The 22,931-nt window shown below is 39.7% G+C and overlaps 1 protein-coding gene across 1 annotated transcript in view; it reads right to left on the reverse strand.

The window, feature by feature from the left end:
• Positions 1–8,509: 8,509 nt before the first annotated feature.
• Positions 8,510–22,931, reverse strand: part of cad (carbamoyl-phosphate synthetase 2, aspartate transcarbamylase, and dihydroorotase) — a 66,305-nt gene continuing 51,883 nt past the window's right edge. Inside the window, exon 43 of the mRNA XM_063001970.1 lies at positions 8,510–8,949. Within this exon, the coding sequence (XP_062858040.1) occupies positions 8,850–8,949 (100 nt within the window). The 3' untranslated portion in view covers positions 8,510–8,849. The remainder of the gene's footprint in view (positions 8,950–22,931) is intronic.

The following is a 22,931-nucleotide window of genomic DNA, read 5'->3' on the forward strand; positions in this document are numbered from 1 at the left end:
CTATAACAGTGGATACATTCTTGACATGATGTGTGATTCATTCAGTGTTTAACAGCTGTATTTTTACTTCTAGACAATTACATTATTGTGTGTATGTGTATATACAGGGGTTGGACAAAATAACTGAAACACCTGTCATTTTAATGTGGGAGGTTTCATGGCTAAATTGGACCAGTCTGGTGGCCAATCTTCATTAATTGCACATTGCACCAGTAAGAGCAGAGTGTGAAGGTTCAATTAGCAGCGTAAGAGCACAGTTTTGCTCAAAATATTGCAACGCACACAACATTATGGGTGACATACCAGAGTTCAAAAGAGGACAAATTGTTGGTGCACGTCTTGCTGGCGCATCTGTGACCAAGACAGCAAGTCTTTGTGATGTATCAAGAGCCACGGTATCCAGGGTAATGTCAGCATACCACCAAGAAGGACAAACCACATCCAACAGGATTAACTGTGGACGCAAGAGGAAGCTGTCTGAAAGGGATGTTCGGGTGCTAACCCGGATTGTATCCAAAAAACATAAAACCACGGCTGCCCAAATCACGGCAGAATTAAATGTGCACCTCGACTCTCCTGTTTCCACCAGAACTGTCCGTCGGGAGCTCCACAGGGTCAATATACACGGCCGGGCTGCTATAGCCAAACCTTTGGTCACTCGTGCCAATGCCAAACGTCGGTTTCAATGGTGCAAGGAGCGCAAATCTTGGGCTGTGGACAATGTGAAACATGTATTGTTCTCTGATGAGTCCACCTTTACTGTTTTCCCCACATCCGGGAGAGTTACGGTGTGGAGAAGCCCCAAAGAAGCGTACCACCCAGACTGTTGCATGCCCAGAGTGAAGCATGGGGGTGGATCAGTGATGGTTTGGGCTGCCATATCATGGCATTCCCTTGGCCCAATACTTGTGCTAGATGGGCGCGTCACTGCCAAGGACTACCGAACCATTCTGGAGGACCATGTGCATCCAATGGCGGTGCCGTGTATCAGGATGACAATGCACCAATACACACAGCAAGACTGGTGAAAGATTGGTTTGATGAACATGAAAGTGAAGTTGAACATCTCCCATGGCCTGCACAGTCACCAGATCTAAATATTATTGAGCCACTTTGGGGTGTTTTGGAGAAGCGAGTCAGGAAACGTTTTCCTCCACCAGCATCATGTAGTGACCTGGCCACTATCCTGCAAGAAGAATGGCTTAAAATCCCTCTGACCACTGTGCAGGACTTGTATATGTCATTTCCAAGACGAATTGACGCTGTATTGGCCGCAAAAGGAGGCCCTACACCATACTAATAAATTATTGTGGTCTAAAACCAGGTGTTTCAGTTATTTTGTCCATCCCCTGTATATATATATATATATATATATATATATACAGTGGTGTTCATAAAAATTGCAGTCCAACACCATTAACCTGATAAATCACTGTTTTTAGTTGCAAATAATTCACTTGAAAGTGTAGTAGAGTAATGAAAACAAAACAAACCCAACAATTAGGACATGCATGCTGCTCATTCTGAGTAATCGAAGCATTGATTGAAAGGGGTTTGTTCAAAATAATAGCAGTGAGGAGTTCAATTGGTGAAGTCACTCATTCTGCAGAAGAACAGGTGTCAATTTTGGCCCTTATTTAAGGTAGGAGGGTGGCAAATGTTGCACAGGTTGGTCATAGCGCATTTCCATTTGAAATACTGGGTAAAATGGGTTGTTCCAGATATTGTTCTGATGAACAGTGCACTTTGATTAAAAAGTTGATTGTAGAGGGATAAAACATACAGAGAATTGCAGCAAATTATTGGCTGCTCAGCTAAAATGATCTCAAATGCCTTAAAGTGACAACAAAAACCTGAAAGACGCAGAAGGAAGCGTGGAACTACTGTTCGTATGGATTGAAGAATAGCCAAAACAGCAAAGGCTCAGCCAGTGATCACCTCCAGAAAGATCAAGGAACATCTGAAGCTACCAGTGAGTACAGAAGATGATTAAATGAAGCCAATTTACCAGCAAGAACTCCTTGCAAAGTCCCGTTGTTAAGAAAAAGACATGTCCTGAATGGGTTAAAATTTGCCAAGGAACACATAGACTGGTCCAAAGAAAAATGGCTCAACATTTTGTGGACTGGTGAAAGCAAAATAGTTCTTTTTGGGTCTAGTGGCCATAGACAGTATGTCAGACGACCCCTGAGCACTGAATTCAAGCCAAAGTTCACTGTGAAGGTAGTAAAGCACGGTGGTACAAAATGATGATATGGGGATGTTTCTCACACCATGGTGTTATGTCTATTTATCAAATACAAGGGATCATGGATCAATTTAAATATATCAGAATACTTGAGCAGATCATGTTGCCCTATTTCGAAGAAGAAATGTTCTTAAAATGGGTGTTTCAACATGACAATGACCCTTGGTTACAGACAAACAAGATTGAGGTAATAGAGTGGCCAGCCCAATTCCCTGACTTCAATCCCATAGAGAACTTGTGGGCTGAAATCTGAAATGTTTTTTTTTAGGCAAAACCCAAAAATGCATTAGAACTGTGGAATGTAGTCTAATCATCCTGGACTGGAATACCTGTTCAAAGGTGCCAGAAGTTGGTCGACTCCATGCAACACAGATCTCGGAAACAATTGTTAAGCCACTAAATATTAGTTCAGTAATTTAAAGTAAAGTGAAACCTCAAACATTTTTTCAATTTATAGATACATTTTTTGAGTTTTTAAAGAAAAATGCTGGCACTGCTATTTTTTGGAACAGCCTAATATTCATTTTTCTTAACTTTCTGTAAAGGATAAACACAAACTGGCTACATTTTGTTAATGTTTTGATTTAGAATTGAAGGTGTAGTATTTTCAGTGCATTTGCATTTATGGAAATAAAAGTTATTATAATGATTTTGCGCTTTATTCACTTTTTTTAAATCACTGCTATTTTTTTGAACACCACTGTGTATATATACAGGGGTTGGACAAAATAACTGAAACACCTGGTTTTAGACCACAATAATTTATTAGTATGGTGTAGGGCCTCCTTTTGTGGCCAATACAGCGTCAATTCGTCTTGGAAATGACATATACAAGTCCTGCACAGTGGTCAGAGGGATTTTAAGCCATTCTTCTTGCAGGATAGTGGCCAGGTCACTACGTGATGCTGGTGGAGGAAAACGTTTCCTGACTCGCTTCTCCAAAACACCCCAAAGTGGCTCAATAATATTTAGATCTGGTGACTGTGCAGGCCATAGGAGATGTTCAACTTCACTTTCATGTTCATCAAACCAATCTTTCACCAGTCTTGCTGTGTGTATTGGTGCATTGTCATCCTGATACACGGCACCGCCTTCAGGATACAATGTTTGAACCATTGGATGCACATGGTCCTCCAGAATGGTTCGGTAGTCCTTGGCAGTGACGCGCCCATCTAGCACAAGTATTGGGCCAAGGGAATGCCATGATATGGCAGCCCAAACCATCACTGATCCACCCCCATGCTTCACTCTGGGCATGCAACAGTCTGGGTGGTACGCTTCTTTGGGGCTTCTCCACACCGTAACTCTCCCGGATGTGGGGAAAACAGTAAAGGTGGACTCATCAGTGAACAATACATGTTTCACATTGTCCACAGCCCAAGATTTGCGCTCCTTGCACCATTGAAACCGACGTTTGGCATTGGCACGAGTGACCAAAGGTTTGGCTATAGCAGCCCGGCCGTGTATATTGACCCTGTGGAGCTCCCGACGGACAGTTCTGGTGGAAACAGGAGAGTTGAGGTGCACATTTAATTCTGCCGTGATTTGGGCAGCCGTGGTTTTATGTTTTTTGGATACAATCCGGGTTAGCACCCGAACATCCCTTTCAGACAGCTTCCTCTTGCGTCCACAGTTAATCCTGTTGGATGTGGTTTGTCCTTCTTGGTGGTACGCTGACATTACCCTGGATACCGTGGCTCTTGATACATCACAAAGACTTGCTGTCTTGGTCACAGATGCGCCAGCAAGACGTGCACCAACAATTTGTCCTCTTATGAACTCTGGTATGTCACCCATAATGTTGTGTGCATTGCAATATTTTGAGCAAAACTGTGCTCTTACCCCGGGATATATATATATATATATATATATATATATACAGTGTATCACAAAAGTGAGTACACCCCTCACATTTCTGCAGATATTTAAGTATATTTTTTCATGGGACAACACTGACAGAATGACACTTTGGCACAATGAAAAGTAGTCTGTGTGCAGCTTATATAACAGTGTAAATTTATTCTTCCCTCAAAATAACTCAATATACAGCCATTAATGTCTAAACCACCGGCAACAAAAGTGAGTACACCCCTAAGAGACTACACCCCTAAATGTCCAAATTGAGCACTGCTTGTCATTTTCCCTCCAAAATGTCATGTGACTCGTTAGTGTTACTAGGTCTCAGGTGTGCATAGGGAGCAGGTGTGTTCAATTTAGTAGTACAGCTCTCACACTCTCTCATACTGGTCACTGAAAGTTCCAACATGGCACCTCATGGCAAAGAACTCTCTGAGGATCTTAAAAGACGAATTGTTGCGCTACATGAAGATGGCCAAGGCTACAAGAAGATTGCCAACACCCTGAAACTGAACTGCAGCACAGTGGCCAAGATCATCCAGCGTTTTAAAAGAGCAGGGTCCACTCAGAACAGACCTCGCGTTGGTCGTCCAAAGAAGCCGAGTGCACGTGCTCAGCGTCACATCCAACTGCTGTCTTTGAAAGATAGGCGCAGGAGTGCTGTTAGCATTGCTGCAGAGATTGAAAAGGTGGGGGGTCAGCCTGTCAGTGCTCAGACCATACGCCGCACACTACATCAAATTGGTCTGCATGGCTGTCACCCCAGAAGGAAGCCTCTTCTGAAGTCTCTACACAAGAAAGCCTGCAAACAGTTTGCTGAAGACATGTCAACAAAGGACATGGATTACTGGAACCATGTCCTATGGTCTGATGAGACCAAGATTAATTTGTTTGGTTCAGATGGTCTCAAGCATGTGTGGCGGCAATCAGGTGAGGAGTACAAAGATAAGTGTGTCATGCCTACAGTCAAGCATGGTGGTGGGAATGCCATGGTCTGGGGCTGCATGAGTGCAGCAGGTGTTGGGGAGTTACATTTCATTGAGGGACACATGAACTCCAATATGTACTGTGAAATACTGAAGCAGAGCATGATCCCCTCCCTCCGGAAACTGGGTCGCAGGGCAGTGTTCCAGCATGATAATGACCCCTACACACCTCTAAGACGACCACTGCTTTATTGAAGAGGCTGAGGGTAAAGGTGATGGACTGGCCAAGCATGTCTCCAGACCTAAACCCAATAGAACATCTTTGGGGCATCCTCAAGCGGAAGGTGGAGGAGCGCAAAGTCTCGAATATCCGCCAGCTCCGTGATGTCGTCATGCAGGAGTGGAAAAGCATTCCAGTGGCAACCTGTGAAGCTCTGGTAAACTCCATGCCCAGGAGAGTTAAGGCAGTTCTGGGAAATAATGGTGGCCACACAAAATATTGACACTTCAGGAACTTTCACTAAGGGGTGTACTCACTTTTGTTGCCGGTGGTTTAGACATTAATGGCTGTATATTGAGTTATTTTGAGGGAAGAATAAATTTACACTGTTATATAAGCTGCACACAGACTACTTTTCATTGTGTCAAAGTGTCATTCTGTCAGTGTTGTCCCATGAAAAGATATACTTAAATATCTGCAGAAATGTGAGGGGTGTACTCACTTTTGTGATACACTGTATATATATATATATATATATATATATATATATATATATATATATATATATATATATATATATACATATATATATACATATATATATATATATATATATATATATATACATATATATATATATATATATATATATATATATATACATATACATACATACATACATACATACATACATACATAGACATATACTGCTGCTGGTCATAAAATTAGAATATCATGAAAAAGTTTTATTTCAGTAATTCCATTCAAAAAGTGAAACTTGTATATTATATTCATTCATTACACACAGACTGATATATTTCAAATGTTTATTTCTTTTAATGTTGATTATAACTGACAACTAATGAAAACCCCAAATTCAGTATCTCCGAAAATTAGAATATTACTTAAGACCAATACAAAAAAAGGATTTTTAGAAATGTTGGCCAACTGAAAAGTACAGTAGTTCAAAATAATAGCAGTCAACACCATTAACCTGATAAATCACTGTTTTTAGTAGAAATGCTATTTCTACATAGCAAAAAATTGACTTGAAAGTGTAGTAGAGTATTGAAAACAAAACAAACCCAACAATTAGGACATGCATGCCGCTCATTCTGAGTAATCGAAGCATTGATTGAAAGGGGGTTGTTCAAAATAATAGCAGTGACGAGTTCAATTGGTGAAGTCATTCATTCTGCAGAAGAACAGGTGTCAGTTTTGGCCCTTATTTAAGGTAGGAGGGTGGCAAATGTTGCACAGGTTGGTCATAGCACATTTCCTTTTGAAATACTAGGGAAAATGAGTTGTTCCAGACATTGTTCTGATGAACAGCGTACTTTGATTAAAAAGTTGATTGTAGAGAGAAAAAACATACAGAGAAGTGCAGCAAATTATAGCCTGCTCAGCTAAAATGATCTCAAATGCCTTGAAGTGACAACCAAAACCTGAAAGATACAGAAGGAAGCGTGGAACTACTGTTCAATTGGATCGAAGATTAGCCAAAATAGCAAATACTCAGTCAATGATCACCTCCAGAAAGATCAAGGAACATCTAAATCTGCCAGTGAGTACAGAAGATGATTAAATGGAGCCAATTTACCAGCAAGAACTCCTTGCAAAGTCCCGTTGTTAAGAAAAAGACGCATCCTGAATGGGTTCAAATTTGCCAAGGAACACATTGACTGGTCCAATGAGAAATGGCTGAACATTTTGTGGACTGGTGAAGACAAAATTGTTCTATTTGGGTCTAGTGGCCGTAGACAGTATGTCAGACGACCCCCAAGCACTGAATTCAAGCCAAAGTTCACTGTGAAGACAGTAAAGCACGGTGGTACAAAATGATGATATGGGGATGTTTATCATACCATGGTGTTACGCCTATTTATCGCATACGAGGGATCATGGATCAGTTTAAATATATCAGAATACTTGAGCAGATCATGTTGCCCTATGTTGAAGAAGAAATGTCCTTAAAATGGGTGTTTCAACATGACAGTGACCCAAAACATCTTGGTTACAGACAAACAAGATTGAGGTAATAGAGTGGCCAGCCCAATCCACTGACTTCAATCTCATAGAGAACTTGTGGGCTGAAATCTGAAACGTGTTTTTTTTAGGCAAAACCCAAAATTGCAGAAGAACTGTGGAATGTAGTCTAATCATCCTGGACTGGAATACCTGTTCAGAGGTGCCAGAAGTTGGTTGACTCCATGCAACACAGATCTCGGAAACAATTGTTCTGCCACTAAATATTAGTTTAGTAATTTAAAGTAAAGTGAAACCTCAAACATTTTTTCATGTTATAGATACATTTTTTGAGTTTTTAAAGAAAAATGCTGGCACTGCTATTATTTTGAACAGCCTAATATTCATTTTTCTTAATTTTCTGTAAAGGATGAACACAAACTGACTAAATTTTGTTAATGTTTTGATTTAGAATTGAAAGTGTAGTATTTTCAGTGCATTTGCATTTATGGAAATAAAAGTTATTATAATGATTTTGTGCTTTATTCGCTTTTTTAAAATCACTGCTATTTTTTTTTAACACTACTGTATATACAGTATATACTGTATATGTATGGTGTAAATGCTTCTGGTGGATTTTGTTTGCACTTTTTTTTTTTACCTAAACCTTGTGTGAATCCTTCCAAAAAGACCACTCCTGGACTGTAGAAGAGTCCAGCATAAAGAAACCTTATCAAGTTTTCTGTATTTTTTCAGTCCTTTCCTTGGCCTCTGATGATTTTTAATGTCTTCTTAACAGTCTGAATACCACATTTTAAGTATCTAGTTTGTTCGCTGATTTTCCTTTGAATGTGGCCTTGCTGATGTGAATTTCTGTGATCCTTGGTATTTTGAATGGAATGATGTAATTAAAAGTTATAAACATAAGCTTAAATTAATTAAACTCTTACAACGTGTAATGTCAAGCATGTGTTGCACAAACCTGTGATAGTAAAGCTTTTTCTTGACAAATACAAGTGTTAGCAATGACACTTATTAGCGTTCCATTTCATTCAGGTTTAAGAGAGCCAGGTCCCTGCTAGTGCTAAAGTGTAAGTAAGGTCACACTAAACACATGACACTTTAACCTATACAGAACATTTTATATTTATTTAACCTATTGTGAATGCAAGAATCTTGTTAATTACACCTTTATCCTTTATTTGGAATAATAAAATTACCCAAGCTTAATTTCTCATAATAGTTATTTTTGCCATTATGCTTGGATATAAACAATGACAAAAAAAGCAATGATATTAATGAACAATTTATTAGTCAAATATATAAACCAGCTGTTGTTAATCAATCACATTGTCAAAGCAATAGACAAAATTCTTGTAAAAATGGTCATCATTGTACTTGTGTGCACAATGCACTAATTGCTAATTTAGATATTACTGGTTCACTACTGGACAAAAACTGGTTTATTTCTGGGCACGCTTATTTAATATTTGAAAAACAAGTATAAACGATTATTAATAAATGTTTTAACAGTCAGTCACATATGCAGTGTGACATGAAAGTTTTACCCATCAGAACGTAATAAATGTGTTGTATTAGCATTCTCTTTATCCACCTGGACCCAATAATTGCTTTATCGACATAGCACAGTGGCTAGCAGAGCCATCCGGACATACATGCCATTCTCAGCCTGTCGGAAGTAGGCAGCACGGGGGTCTGTGTCCACCTCCACACTATACATAAGACATACAAATATTTTGTAAACATTACAAATAAAATAATTTACTTGCACTGTACACTTTGTGAATACAATTTCTGCTATACAACACATTAAAAAAATTTATTTTGCAACTTTTTGTACACTTAACCTGGTATATCAGGTTCAGTACAGTTACTGTTCATGCACATATCAGTATTTACTATTAATGCACCTACAGTTTGATTGCTACTTTGATCAATATCCTTCTGGCCTTATTTGGAAGTGATGGCCTGTTCAATTCAAAAAGTGTTGATCACATTCAAGGTGCAATAACATACAAAAATATTTTAGAGGCTTCCCTCAGAAATATCTCTGAGTATGTCTGGGGAACGTGTGTGCTTTCCCACAACTTTTAGCTAGAGCCTAAAAAGGACTTTTTCAACCATGAAGTTAAGATTTTTGTCAAAGTATGATGACATATAAGGACTGTACGTAAAAATTATTACACACATGTACTCTCTCTTTCTAAACAGATAAGAGAGACATAAGATCAAATGACTCAGTAAATGTTTCATACATTCTAAAACACAATATAATGTGGCACAACGTGAAGAGGGTGCTGCACAGCTGCTGGTCCTATTCAACCACTTTGATGCATAAATCAGTGTTTAATTTATTCCAAAGGTTTATCTTATTAGAAACTTGATGTATGCAAAATGTAATAATAGTTTTGTTAATCAACAATTTCAACTGACATTGTGTACAACCTGATCTGGTCTCTGTAAATACAAGTAAAATACTATAAAAGCACTAACAAATGCTTAAATTACAATAGTATAATTGTTATTTCCAACATATTCATTTATTTATTATTAGTAACCACCCTCAATCTTATCAGGGTTGCATCTGGTCTGGCACCACCTGAAAATGCAACAAATGACTAAACACTGGACAGGGTACAACGTACCACATGGTATCAAACTCACCTACTTCCTTCCCATCACTTTTTTATGTAATAATTATTTTCCCACCCTGGAACTTACAGTAGCCAATCTATCCTTTGCATGTTTTGGGATGTAGGATGAATCTAGAGTACCTGGGCAAAATTTATGCAGACATGAGGAGAGCTTACAAAAACTCTCAACAGATCATGATGCTATGTGGCACTTAGAACACCAGATGCATCATGACCACATATATATGCATCAATTAATATGAATAATAATAATTAAAAACACCAATAAGTCATAATAACCAGGGCCAAGGTGGACACTGAGACTGGGAAAACACCCTGGATAGACAAGCAACACACATTCATGCATGGAGAAATATACAGGGTGGGCCATTTATATGGATACACCTAAATAAAATGGGAATGGTTGGTGATATTAACTTCCTGTTTGTGGCACATTAGTATATGGGAGGGGGGAAACTTTTCAAGATGGGTGGTGACCATGGCGGCCATTTTGAAGTCGGCCATTTTGGATCCAACTTTAGTTTTTTCAATGGGAAGAGGGTCATGTGACACATCAAACTTATTGAGAATTTCACAAGAAAAACAATGGTGTGCTTGGTTTTAACGTAACTTTATTCTTTCATGAGTTATTTACAAGCTTCTCTTTGTTTACAGCCATTGACATGTCGCAGAGGTTAACACGTGAGGAGCGGATAGAAATTGTGTTGATGTCTGGTGAACGCAGTACCCGGGTCATTGCAGCAGATTTCAATGCAAGACACCCTACGAGACCACCCATCTCCCATGCTACAGTTAGCAAACTGCTTGCCAAGTTTCGTGAAACTGGTTCAGTGTTGGATTTGCCAAAATGTGGACGCATGAAAACTGTCACTAATGAAGAAACATCAGTGGCTGTCCTAGCTTTATTCAGCAAGAGCCCACAGCGTAGCACTCGCCGCATGTCACTGGAGAGTGGCATCAGTCGAACATCCCTTCGGCGGATATTAGCTACTCACAAATGGCACCCTTACAAACTCCAGCTGCTGCAGCATCTCAGCGAGGATGACCCAGATCGGCGCACTGAATTTGCAGAATGGGCAAAACAAAAATTGGAACAGGACCCTCAGTTTACACAGAACATTTTGTTCAGTGATGAGGCAAACTTTTATGTGAATGATGAAGTTAACAAACAAAACCACCGCTATTGGTCTGACACTAACCCACATTGGATAGATCCCTCCAAGACTGTTGGAACACAAAAATTGATGGTATGGTGTGGTATATGGGGTACAAAGATAGTGGGGCCATTCTTCATCAATGGAAACCTCAAGGCCACTGGATATTTGAAATTGCTACATGATGATGTGTTTCCCTCTTTATGCACTGAAGCTGGCACGTTCCCTGAGTTTTTCCAGCAAGATGGTGCACCACCACATTATGGGTGTCAGGTCCGAGCATTCCTAGATGAACAGTTTCCTGGAAAGTGGATTGGTCGTCGTGGGCCAGTTGAATGGCCCCCAAGGTCTCCCGATGTGACCCCCTTAGACTTTCATCTTTGGGGTCATCTGAAGGCAATTGTCTATGCTGTGAAGATACGAGATGTGCAGCACCTGAAACTACGGATACTGGAAGCCTGTGCTAGCATTTCTTCTGCGGTGTTGCTATCAGTGTGTGAAGAGTGGGAGAAGAGGGTTGCATTGACAATCCAACACAATGGGCAGCACTTTGAACACATTTTATAAGTGGTCAGAAACTTGTAAATAACTCATGAAAGAATAAAGTTACGTTAAAACCAAGCACACCATTGTTTTTCTTGTGAAATTCTCAATAAGTTTGATGTGTCACATGACCCTCTTCCCATTGAAAAAACTAAAGTTGGATCCAAAATGGCCGACTTCAAAATGGCCGCCATGGTCACCACCCATCTTGAAAAGTTTCCCCCCTCCCATATACTAATGTGCCACAAACAGGAAGTTAATATCACCAACCATTCCCATTTTATTTAGGTGTATCCATATAAATGGCCCACCCTGTAGAATTAAAATTTAACAAAAAAAACAAAAACAACAACATATAAACAGATGAATGCAAGGGACAAGGCATGTAATAATGGAAGATTTAATAATGGGAAGTATTTTCTTAATGCTTTGCTTAAATTTGCTGACATTTTGGACATTGGTAATTCTTGGGATATTTTGTGTAGTTTATACAGATCTGTATGAATAAGGCCACATGTGATTGTAAATAAGAAATGAACTGGGCATGTTAAAGGCATATTTTACATTTACTTCGACTTACTGCATTTCAGGTCTGCAACACATTACAAAAGGTCGGCAGAGGGGCAATATAGGTCCACTAATGGATTTAAAAAAAAAAAAAGGTATAATAATAATGATGTCAACAAGGTAATGTCAACAGGCGATTGTAATCATGACTTGGAAATTTTGCAGTATCCACTGACTGCATCTTCAAGGAGCAAAGATGGACAAAGGATATTTAGTTAGATGACAAATGTGTAAAAAAAATTATTAAAATGTTTAAATGCAATGTACATCAAAGAAAGACTGAATATATTTGCATATTTCCCCCACTACAGTGCATAATATCATTAAATGGCTTTAGAAATTTAGAGGAATTTCAATGCATAATGGACAAGGGTATAAGCCTAATCTGAACACCTATGATCTCTGATCCCTCAAACAGCACTGAATCAAATCTGGAAAATAATTTACAAGTGTAGAACATTTAAAACAACTGCCAGCATGGCCAGGTCAGGCCGTCCTAGCAAGTTCAGCACAAGAGCAGACCGCAAGATGTGTAAAGAAGTCTCCAGTAATCCTACAATAATCCATCAATGTAGCTCTCGACTCAGCTGATAGCAAGGTATATGCATCTACCATCAGAAAGAGACTGCACAAGTTTGATTTTCATGGAAAGTGTGCAAGGAGGAAACTCTTGCTGTCAAAAAAAATCATCAGGGCAAGACTAAAATTTACCAGAGAACACCTAGACAAGGACCAGGACTTCTGGAACAATGTGCTTTGGACAGATGAATCCAAAGTTTAATTATTTGGGCACAGTAACAGAAGACATGTTTGGCACAAACCAAACACAGCATTTGAGCACAAGAACCTCATACCAACTGTAAAGCATGGAGGTGAAAATGTCATGGTTTGGGGCTGCTTTGCAGTAGCAGGGCCTGGCAAGCTCTCCATTATAGAATCCACAATGAATTCTTCACTTCATCAGCGGGTGCTTGAGGAAGATGTAAGACCATCTGTCCAAAAACTGAAGCTGAAGCAAAGGTGGACCATGCAACATGACAACAACCCAAAACATTCCAGTAAATCCACCAAAGAATGGCTCAAAAGAAAGAAATGGAGAGTTCTGGAATGGCCAAGTCAAAGCCCGGATCTTAACCCTACTGAGATGCTGTGAGGTGATTTGAAATGGGCTGTGCATGCAAGAAACCCCTCAAACCTCACACAGCTGAAGAAATTCTGCATGGAGGAGTGGGGAAAAACTTTCTCTCAGTCGATGACAGAGACTGGTAGATGGTTATAGGAAATGTCTAATTGAGGTTATTTCAGCCAAAGGGGGAAATACCAGCTATTAGGGCATAGGGTGTCCTAATTTTTTCCTCACAACAAATTTCCATTTTTTTTCATTACATTTTACAACTTTTTTTTTTTTTTTTAGTTTTATTTGTTTAATGATTTAAGCTCCATCTCTCAATACTGTCCAAATGAAGCTCAAATGTCCATATGTTTAAATATGTTCAAAAGACAAAGGTTCTCATGGGGTGTCCTAACTTGTTCACATGACTATGTCCCCAACAGAGAATAGAGAATGTGTGGAGGTTTGTCAACCCTGTACTGCTGCACACATTGCAGAAAGAATGGAACAAAATAACACCCAAAACACTTCAATATTGTCAGAAATATTGGTAACGTTACAAAGTGGTGAATGCTTATTGTCTTAACTTTTTTTTGTAATGTGTTGCAGGCATGAAATGCAGGAATGTACATTAAGATATAAAATGAAGTTGACCAGACAAAACATGAAATATCTTGGGTTTATATTGTCTGCAATGTATTAAAAGTCAAATTTTTTAAACCAAATTTGGGTTGCAATTATGCATGTAGCTAAACTGATTTAAGTCACTGCATCTGATTGTTTATAAAACATCAAAATGAGCAGAGTAGCTACAAAGAAGTTGCTCTTATTAGTGCTTGACTGAACACAATTTTGATGAATAAAGACCACTGAGTGCTCTCTAGCCCGTCATTCTCTAGTCCTCCACTAGTAATTTGCTTCTTACCATAGTATGCAGTTGGACATTTTGGGTTCCTAACTATTATAAAGCCAGCAGTGATGTTTAGGACTCTTCCTTACACCACACCACTACATGAAGAGTGTTCTCTGCTGTGCTGACCAAGATCCACCAGTCAAATGGTAAAAAATATTTGCTAAAATTAAATTAAGTACAAGGTATTGTACTTAATTCATTACAAAATAATGTGTACATACAGCTCGGGAGAAACTAAAACCACTGTGTAAATAAAATTTACATTTAGATTCATTATACGAACTACTGACATTTTTCCAAAATTCCAATTAAAATTATTTTCATTTAGAGTAATTATTTGCAGAAAATACTGGTCAAAATACAACCCCAAATCAGAAAGTTGGGAGAGTATGTAAAAAGGCAAAAAAAAAAAAAATGCAGTGTTCTTTACATTTACTTTTATTTGATTGCCGACCATTTGAACCCAAGATATTTCTTGCTTTGTCAGCTCAACTTCATTTCATTTGTTAATACACCACATTCCTGAATTTCAAACCTGCAACAAATTCCAAAAAAAATTGGAACAGGGGCAATTTAGGGCTAGCAAATGAGGTGAAAAAACTAAATAATGATGTGATTCCAAACAGGTGATTGTAATCATGGTTTGGTACAAAAGCAGCATCCAGGAAAGGATGAGTCTTTAATGAGCAAAGATGGACAGAGATCTCTACTTTGCAAATGCGTGAGAAATTTACTGAAATGTTTTAAAACAATGTTCCTCAAAGAAAGATGGGAAGGGATTTGCATATTTCTCTCTCTACAGTGCATAATATTATTAAACGATTTATGGAATCGGGAGGAATCTCAGTGTGTAAGGGCCAAGGGCACAAGCTTAAGCTGAATGCCCGTTATCTTTGATCCCTCAAATGGCACTGCATCGAGAACCGCCTCTCAGCAATCGCTGATATAACCACAAGGGCAAGGGATTACTTTGTATTGTAGTGCATGACAAAGGTTTGCCAGAGTTAATTGCACAAATGCCCCTTAAACTTTACTGTGCAAAAAAGAAGCCTTATGGTAACCATGTCTAAAAGCGACATCGACTTCTCTGGGCTCAGAGGCACCTAGGATGGACCATCACACCGTGGAAATGTGTATTGTGATCAGATGAGTTAGCATTCCAGGTCTTTTTTGGAAGAAATAGATGCCGTGTGCTCCGGACCAAAGACGAAAAGGACCATCCAAGACTGTTATCAGCAACAAGTCCAAAAGCCAGAGTCTGTCATGGTATGGGGCTGTGTCAGTGCCCTTGGAAAAGATAATTTACACTTCTGTGCTGGAAGCATTAATACAGAAAAGTACATTGAGATCTTAGAGCAACATATGCTACCTTCAAGACGTCATCATTTCCAGGGACGTCCATGCATTTTTCAACAAGACAATGCAAAACCACATGCTGCACACCTTACAATGACAATGCTGTGGAAGAAGAGGGTACAGGTACTGGACTGGCCTGCCTGCAGTCCTGGCCTGTTCCCAATAGAGAATGTGTGGAGAATTTTGAAACGAAAGATGCGACAACGACGACCCTGTACTTCTGCACATCTTAAGACGTGTTTGCAGGAAGAATGGGACAAAATAAAACCTGAAACACTAAATCGCTTGGTATCCTCGGTGCTAAAACATCTTTTAAGTGTGGTGAAAAGGAATGGCAACAGGAGTGGTAAATGCTTTACTGTCCCAACTTTTTGGAATGTGTTGCAGGCCTGAAATGCAAAAATGGATGTTTATTAATAAATGAAATGAAGTTGACCAAACAAAACAAGAAATATCTCAGGTTCAAATTGTCTGCAATTAAATAAAAGTCAAGGTAAATGTAATGTTTTTTTTTTTTTTTATTTGCATTTTCCATGCGATCCCAACTTTTTTTGATTTGGGGTTGTATAAAAAAGATGAAGTCTTTTCAGACCTTAAATAATGCAAAGAAAACAAGTTAATTTTCATTTAAAGAACATAATACTAATGTAATATTTGGAGGGTCTTTTGCCAACCTTAGCCTGGTTCTTCCTTGCTTATCACTAATGAAGGACTTTTATAGATATGCACGGCTTTAGCCTTTTTTGTCCTTGCCATGCACTTTATTCCAGCTGCCATTTTTAAGGATGAAAGCAACCTGAAACTAACTGTACCAGTAACGCCAAAATTAAACCCTTCTTTTCCTAAGTAAAATTTTTTCTTTTCCACTCTTTTGCCATGGTCAATATTTTTTTGATTACAGGTACTTTGGAGGTACTATATCTCATTAAGTAGTATGAAGTGTACAAGTGTTGGAATTCAACAGACACTGGAACAGAATGACAAGCTTTAAAATTTAAAATTAGTAGTGGGAGTGGTCTGCCTATGTCAGATCTGGTCATTGCTCTGGCTTTTGTATTACCATTCAAATGAAAAAGCTACCTCCTACAAATAAAAGAGCAATATGCGTTCTTCTTTCTTTCCAACACCATTATATATATATACACTGATCAGCCATGACATTAAAACCACCTCCTTGTTTCTACACTCACTGTCTATTTTATCACCTCCACTTACCATATAGAAGCACTTTTTATTACCATATAGAAGTAGTTCTACAATTACTGACTGTAGTCCATCTGTTTCTCTGCATGCTTTGTTAGCCCCCTTTCATTTTGTTCTTCAAATGGTCAGGACTCTCCCAGGACCACTACAGAGCATGTATTATTTGGGTGGTGGGTCATTCTCAGCACTGCAGTGACACTGACATGGTGGTGGTGTGTTAGTGTGTGTTGTGCTGGTATGAGTTATTAAACACCCCAGTCACTGCTGGACTGAGAATAGTCCACCAACCAAAAATATTCAGCCAACAACGCCCCGTGGTCAGCGTCCTGTGACCACTGATGAAGATCTAGAAGATGACCAACTCAAACAGCAGAGATAGATGAGCGATCTAATAGAGTGTCTAATAGAGTGGACAGTGAGTGGACACGGTATTTAAAAACTCCATCAGCATTGCTGTATTTTATCCACTCATACAGCACAACACATACTAACACACCACCACCATGTCATTGTCACTGCAGTGCTAAAAATGATCCACCATCTAAATAATAACTGCTCTGTAGTGTTCCTGTAGGGGTTCTGCCCATTGAAGAACAGAGTGAAAGAAGGCAAAAAAAAAAAAAGCATGCAGAGAAACAGATGGACTACAGTCAGTAAGTGTAGAACTTCAAAGTGCTGCTATATGGTAGGTGAAGCTGATAAAATGGACAGTGAGTGTAGAAACAAGGAGGTGGTTTTAATTTTATGGCTGAGCAGTGTATTTATTTTATATATTTATATATATATATATATATATATATATATATATATATATATATATATATATATATATATATATATATATATATATGTGTGTGTGTGTGTGTGTGTGTGTGTGTGTGTGTGTGTGTGTGTGTGTGTGTGTGTGTGTGTGTGTATGTGTGTATATGTGTGTGTATATATATATATATATATATACAGTGTATCACAAAAGTGAGTACACCCCTCACATTTTTGCAGATATTTAAGTATATCTTTTCATGGGACAACACTGACAAAATGACACTTTGACACAATGAAAAGTAGTCTGTGTGCAGCTTATATAACAGTGTAAATTTATTCTTCCCTCAAAATAACTCAATACACAGCCATTAATGTCTAAACCACCGGCAACAAAAGTGAGTACACCCCTTAGTGAAAGTTCCTGAAGTGTCAATATTTTGTGTGGCCACCATTATTTCCCAGAACTGCCTTAACTCTCCTGGGCATGGAGTTTACCAGAGCTTCACAGGTTGCCACTGGAATGCTTTTCCACTCCTCCATGACGACATCACGGAGCCGGCGGATATTCGAGACTTTGCGCTCCTCCAGCTTCCGCTTGAGGATGCCCCAAAGATGTTCTATTTGGTTTAGGTCTGGAAACATGCTTGGCCAGTCCATCACCTTTACCCTCAGCCTCTTCAATAAAGCAGTGGTCGTCTTAGAGGTGTGTTTGGGGTCATTATCATGCTGCGACCCAGTTTCCGGAGGGAGGGGATCATGCTCTGCTTCAGTATTTCACAGTACATATTGGAGTTCATGTGTCCCTCAATGAAATGTAACTCCCCAACACCTGCTGCATTCATGCAGCCCCAGACCATGGCATTCCCACCACCATGCTTGACTGTAGGCATGACACACTTATCTTTGTACTCCTCACCTGATTGCCGCCACACATGCTTGAGACCATCTGAACCAAACAAATTAATCTTGGTCTCATCAGACCATAGGACATGGTTCCAGTAATCCATGTCCTTTGTTGACATGTCTTCAGCAAACTGTTTGCGAGCTTTCTTGTGTAGAGACTTCAGAAGAGGCTTCCTTCTGGGGTGACAGCCATGCAGACCAATTTGATGTAGTGTGCGGCGTATGGTCTGAGCACTGACAGGCTGACCCCCCACCTTTTCAATCTCTGCAGCAATGCTGACAGCACTCCTGCGCCTATCTTTCAAAGGCAGCAGTTGGATGTGACGCTGAGCACGTGCACTCAGCTTCTTTGGACGACCAACACGAGGTCTGTTCTGAGTGGACCCTGCTCTTTTAAAACGCTGGATGATCTTGGCCACTGTGCTGCAGCTCAGTTTCAGGGTGTTGGCAATCTTCTTGTAGCCTTGGCCATCTTCATGTAGCGCAACAATTCGTCTTTTAAGATCCTCAGAGAGTTCTTTGCCATGAGGTGCCATGTTGGAACTTTCAGTGACCAGTATGAGAGAGTGTGAGAGCTGTACTACTAAATTGAACACACCTGCTCCCTATGCACACCTAAGACCTAGTAACACTAACAAGTCACATGACATTTTGGAGGGAAAATGACAAGCAGTGCTCAATTTGGACATTTAGGGGTGTAGTCTCTTAGGGGTGTACTCACTTTTGTTGCCGATGGTTTAGACATTAATGGCTGTATTTTGAGTTATTTTGAGGGAAGAATAAATTTACACTGTTATATAAGCTGCACACAGACTACTTTTCATTGTGTCAAAGTGTCATTTTGTCAGTGTTGTCCCATGAAAAGATATACTTAAATATCTGCAGAAATGTGAGGGGTGTACTCACTTTTGTGATACACTGTATATATATATATATACACACAGTGTATTACAAAAGTGAGTACACCCCTCACATTTCTGCAAATATTTCATTATATCTTTTAATGGGACAACACTATAGACATGAAACTTGGATATAACTTAGAGTAGTCAGTGTACAGCTTGTATAGCAGTGTAGATTTACTGTCTTCTGAAAATAACTCAACACACAGCCATTCATGTCTAAATAGCTGGCAACATAAGTGAGTACACCCCACAGTAAACATGTCCAAATTGTGCCCAAATGTGTCGTTGTCCCTCCCTGGTGTCATGTGTCAAGGTCCCAGGTGTAAATGGGGAGCAGGGCTGTTAAATTTGGTGTTTTGGGTACAATTCTCTCATACTGGCCACCTGGATATTCAACATGGCACCTCATGGCAAAGAACTCTCTGAGGATGTGAGAAATAGAATTGTTGCTCTCCACAAAGATGGCCTGGGCTATAAGAAGATTGCTAACACCCTGAAACTGAGCTACAGTACGGTGGCCAAGGTCATACAGCGGTTTTCCAGGACAAGTTCCACTCGGAACAGGCTTCGCCAGGGTCGACCAAAGAAGTTGAGTCCACGTGTTCGGCGTCATATCCAGAGGTTGGCTTTAAAAAATAGACACATGAGTGCTGCCAGCATTGCTGCAGAGGTTGAAGACGTGGGAGGTCAGCCTGTCAGTGCTCAGACCATACGCCGCACACTGCATCAACTCGGTCTGCATGGGCATCATCCCAGAAGGAAGCTGACGCACAAGAAAGCCTGCAAACAGTTTGCTGAAGACAAGCAGTCCAAGAACATGGATTACTGGAATGCCCTGTGGTCTGACGAGACCAAGATAAACTTGTTTGGCTCAGATGGTGTCCAGCATGTGTGGCGGCGCCCTGGTGAGAAGTACCAAGACAACTGTATCTTGCCTACAGTCAAGCATGGTGGTGGTAGCATCATGGTCTTGGGCTGCATGAGTGTTGCTGGCACTGGGGAGCTGCAGTTCATTGAGGGAAACATGAATTCCAACATGTACTGTGACATTCTGAAACAGAGCATGATCCCCTCCCTTCGAAAACTGGGCCTCATGGCAGTTTTCCAACAGGATAACGACCCCAAACACAACCTCCAAGATGACAACTGCCTTGCTGAGGAAGCTGAAGGTAAAGGCGATGGACTAAACCCAATTGAGCACCTGTGGCGCATCCTCAAGTGGAAGGTGGAGGAGTTCAAGGTGTCTAACATCCACCAGCTCTGTGATGTCATCATGGAGGAGTGGAAGAGGGTTCCAGTAGTAACCTGTGCAGCTCTGGTGAATTCCATGCCCAGGAGGGTTAAGGCAGTGCTGGATAATAATGGTGGTCACACAAAATATTGACACTTTGGGCACAATTTGGACATGTTCACTGTGGGGTGTACTCACTTATGTTGCCAGCCATTTAGACATTAATGGCTGTGTGTTGAGCTATTTTCAGAAGACAGTAAATCTACACTGCTATACAAGTTGTACACTGACTACTCTAAGTTATATCCAAGTTTCATGTCTATAGTGTTGTCCCATGAAAAGATATAATAAAATATTTGCAGAAATGTGAGGGGTGTACTCACTTTTGTGATACACTGTATATATATATATACATATACATATACATATATATACATATACATATACACACACACATACATATATATATATATATATATATATATATATATATATATATATATATATATATATATATATATATATATATATATATATATATATATATACAGTACAGGCCAAAAGTTTGGACACACCTTCTCATTCCTGTGGTTTTTCTTAATTTTTTTTAAATTTTCTACATTGTAGATTAATACTAAAGACATCCAAACTATGAAGGAACACATATGGAATTATGTAGTAAACAAAAAAGTGTTAAACAAACCAGAATATGTTTTATATTTTAGATTCTTCAAAGTAGCCATCTTTTGCTTTAATGACAGATTTGCACACTCTTTGAAATTTTCTCAACCAGCTTTATTAGGTTTCCACCTGGAATGGTTTTCTTTTTTTTTCTTCTTTTTTTTTTTTTTATAAATTTAGCACGTCCAATTTCGTCCCATCTATCATCCTCTCATTAGTGCGGATTCCTGCTCCTGATTGTCGGGCTGACGAGGCCGTTCCATGCCTCCTCCGAAACGTGCACAGCCAATCGACCATCTTATCACCCACACTTGACGAGTGCAGCAAGGCAGAGTACTGTGTACGGAGGATCACACACTCCGCCACACCCCCTCCCGTCTCCATACAGGCGCCAGCAGAGGGCGCAACCGCCCCGTTCCTGAGAGAGCATCCCCTACGGTCTCAAGTCCCGCCCCCCACCCGGACAACAGGCCAATCGTTGTCCATAGCCGCCCAGCCTCGACCGTGAAGGCAGAGCTGGATTCGAAACGACGCTCCTTCGAAATCCAGCCCTGGTTGCAGCGCGTGTCTTTTACCGCTGCGCCACCTGAGCGGCCTGGAATGGTTTTCAATGAATGTTTGTGCCTTGTCTAGAGTGAATTTTTGGAATTTGTTGCTTTTTTAATGTGTTTGAGACCATCAGTTGGGTTGTGCAGAGGTAGAGTTGGTAAAATATAAAACATATTCTGGTTTGTTTAACACTTTTTGGTTCACTACATAATTCTTCATAGTTTGGATGTCTTCAGTATTAATCTACAATGTAGAAAATAAAAATAATCAAGAAAAAACACTGAAGAGAAGGTGTGTCCAAACTTTTGGCCTGTACTGTATATACACATACATACACACACACACACACACACACTGGTGCTGGTCATAAAATAAGAATATCATGAAAAAGTTGATTTATTTCAGTAATTCCATTCAAAAAGTGAAACTTGTATATTATATTCATTCATTACACACAGACTGATATATTTCAAATGTTTATTTCTTTTAATGTTGATGATTATAACTGACAACTAATGAAAACCCCAAATTCAGTATCTCAGAAAATTTTAATATTACTTAAGACCAATACAAAAAAAGGATTTTTAGAAATGTTGGCCAACTGAAAAGTATGAACATGAAAAGTATGAGCATGTACAGCACTCAATACTTAGTTGGGGCTCCTTTTGCTTGGATTACTGCAGCAATGCGGCGTGGCATGAAGTTCATCAGTCTGTGGCACTGCTCAGGTGTTATGAGAGCCCAGGTTGCTCTGATAGTGGCCTTCAGCTCTTCTGAATTGTTGGGTCTGGCGTATCGCATCTTCCTCTTCACAATACCCCATAGATTTTCTATGGGGTTAAGGTCAGGCAAGTTTGCTGGCCAATTAAGAACATGGTCCTTAAACCTTAAACTGGTAGCTTTGGCAGTGTGTGCAGGTGCCAAGTCCTGTTGGAAAATGAAATCTGCATCTCCATAAAGTTGGTCAGCAGCAGGAAGCATGAAGTGCTCTAAAACTTCCTGGTAGACGGCTGCGTTGACCTTGGACCTCAGAAAACACAGTGGACCAACACCAGCAGATGACATGGCACTCCAAACCATCACTGACTGTGGAAACTTTACACTGGACCTCAAGCAACGTGGATTCTGTGCCTCTCCTCTCTTCCTCCAGACTCTGGGACCT

The sequence above is a fragment of the Trichomycterus rosablanca genome, chromosome 9 (genome assembly GCF_030014385.1).
Source record: "Trichomycterus rosablanca isolate fTriRos1 chromosome 9, fTriRos1.hap1, whole genome shotgun sequence".
In the NCBI taxonomy this organism is placed as follows: Eukaryota; Metazoa; Chordata; class Actinopteri; order Siluriformes; family Trichomycteridae; genus Trichomycterus; species Trichomycterus rosablanca.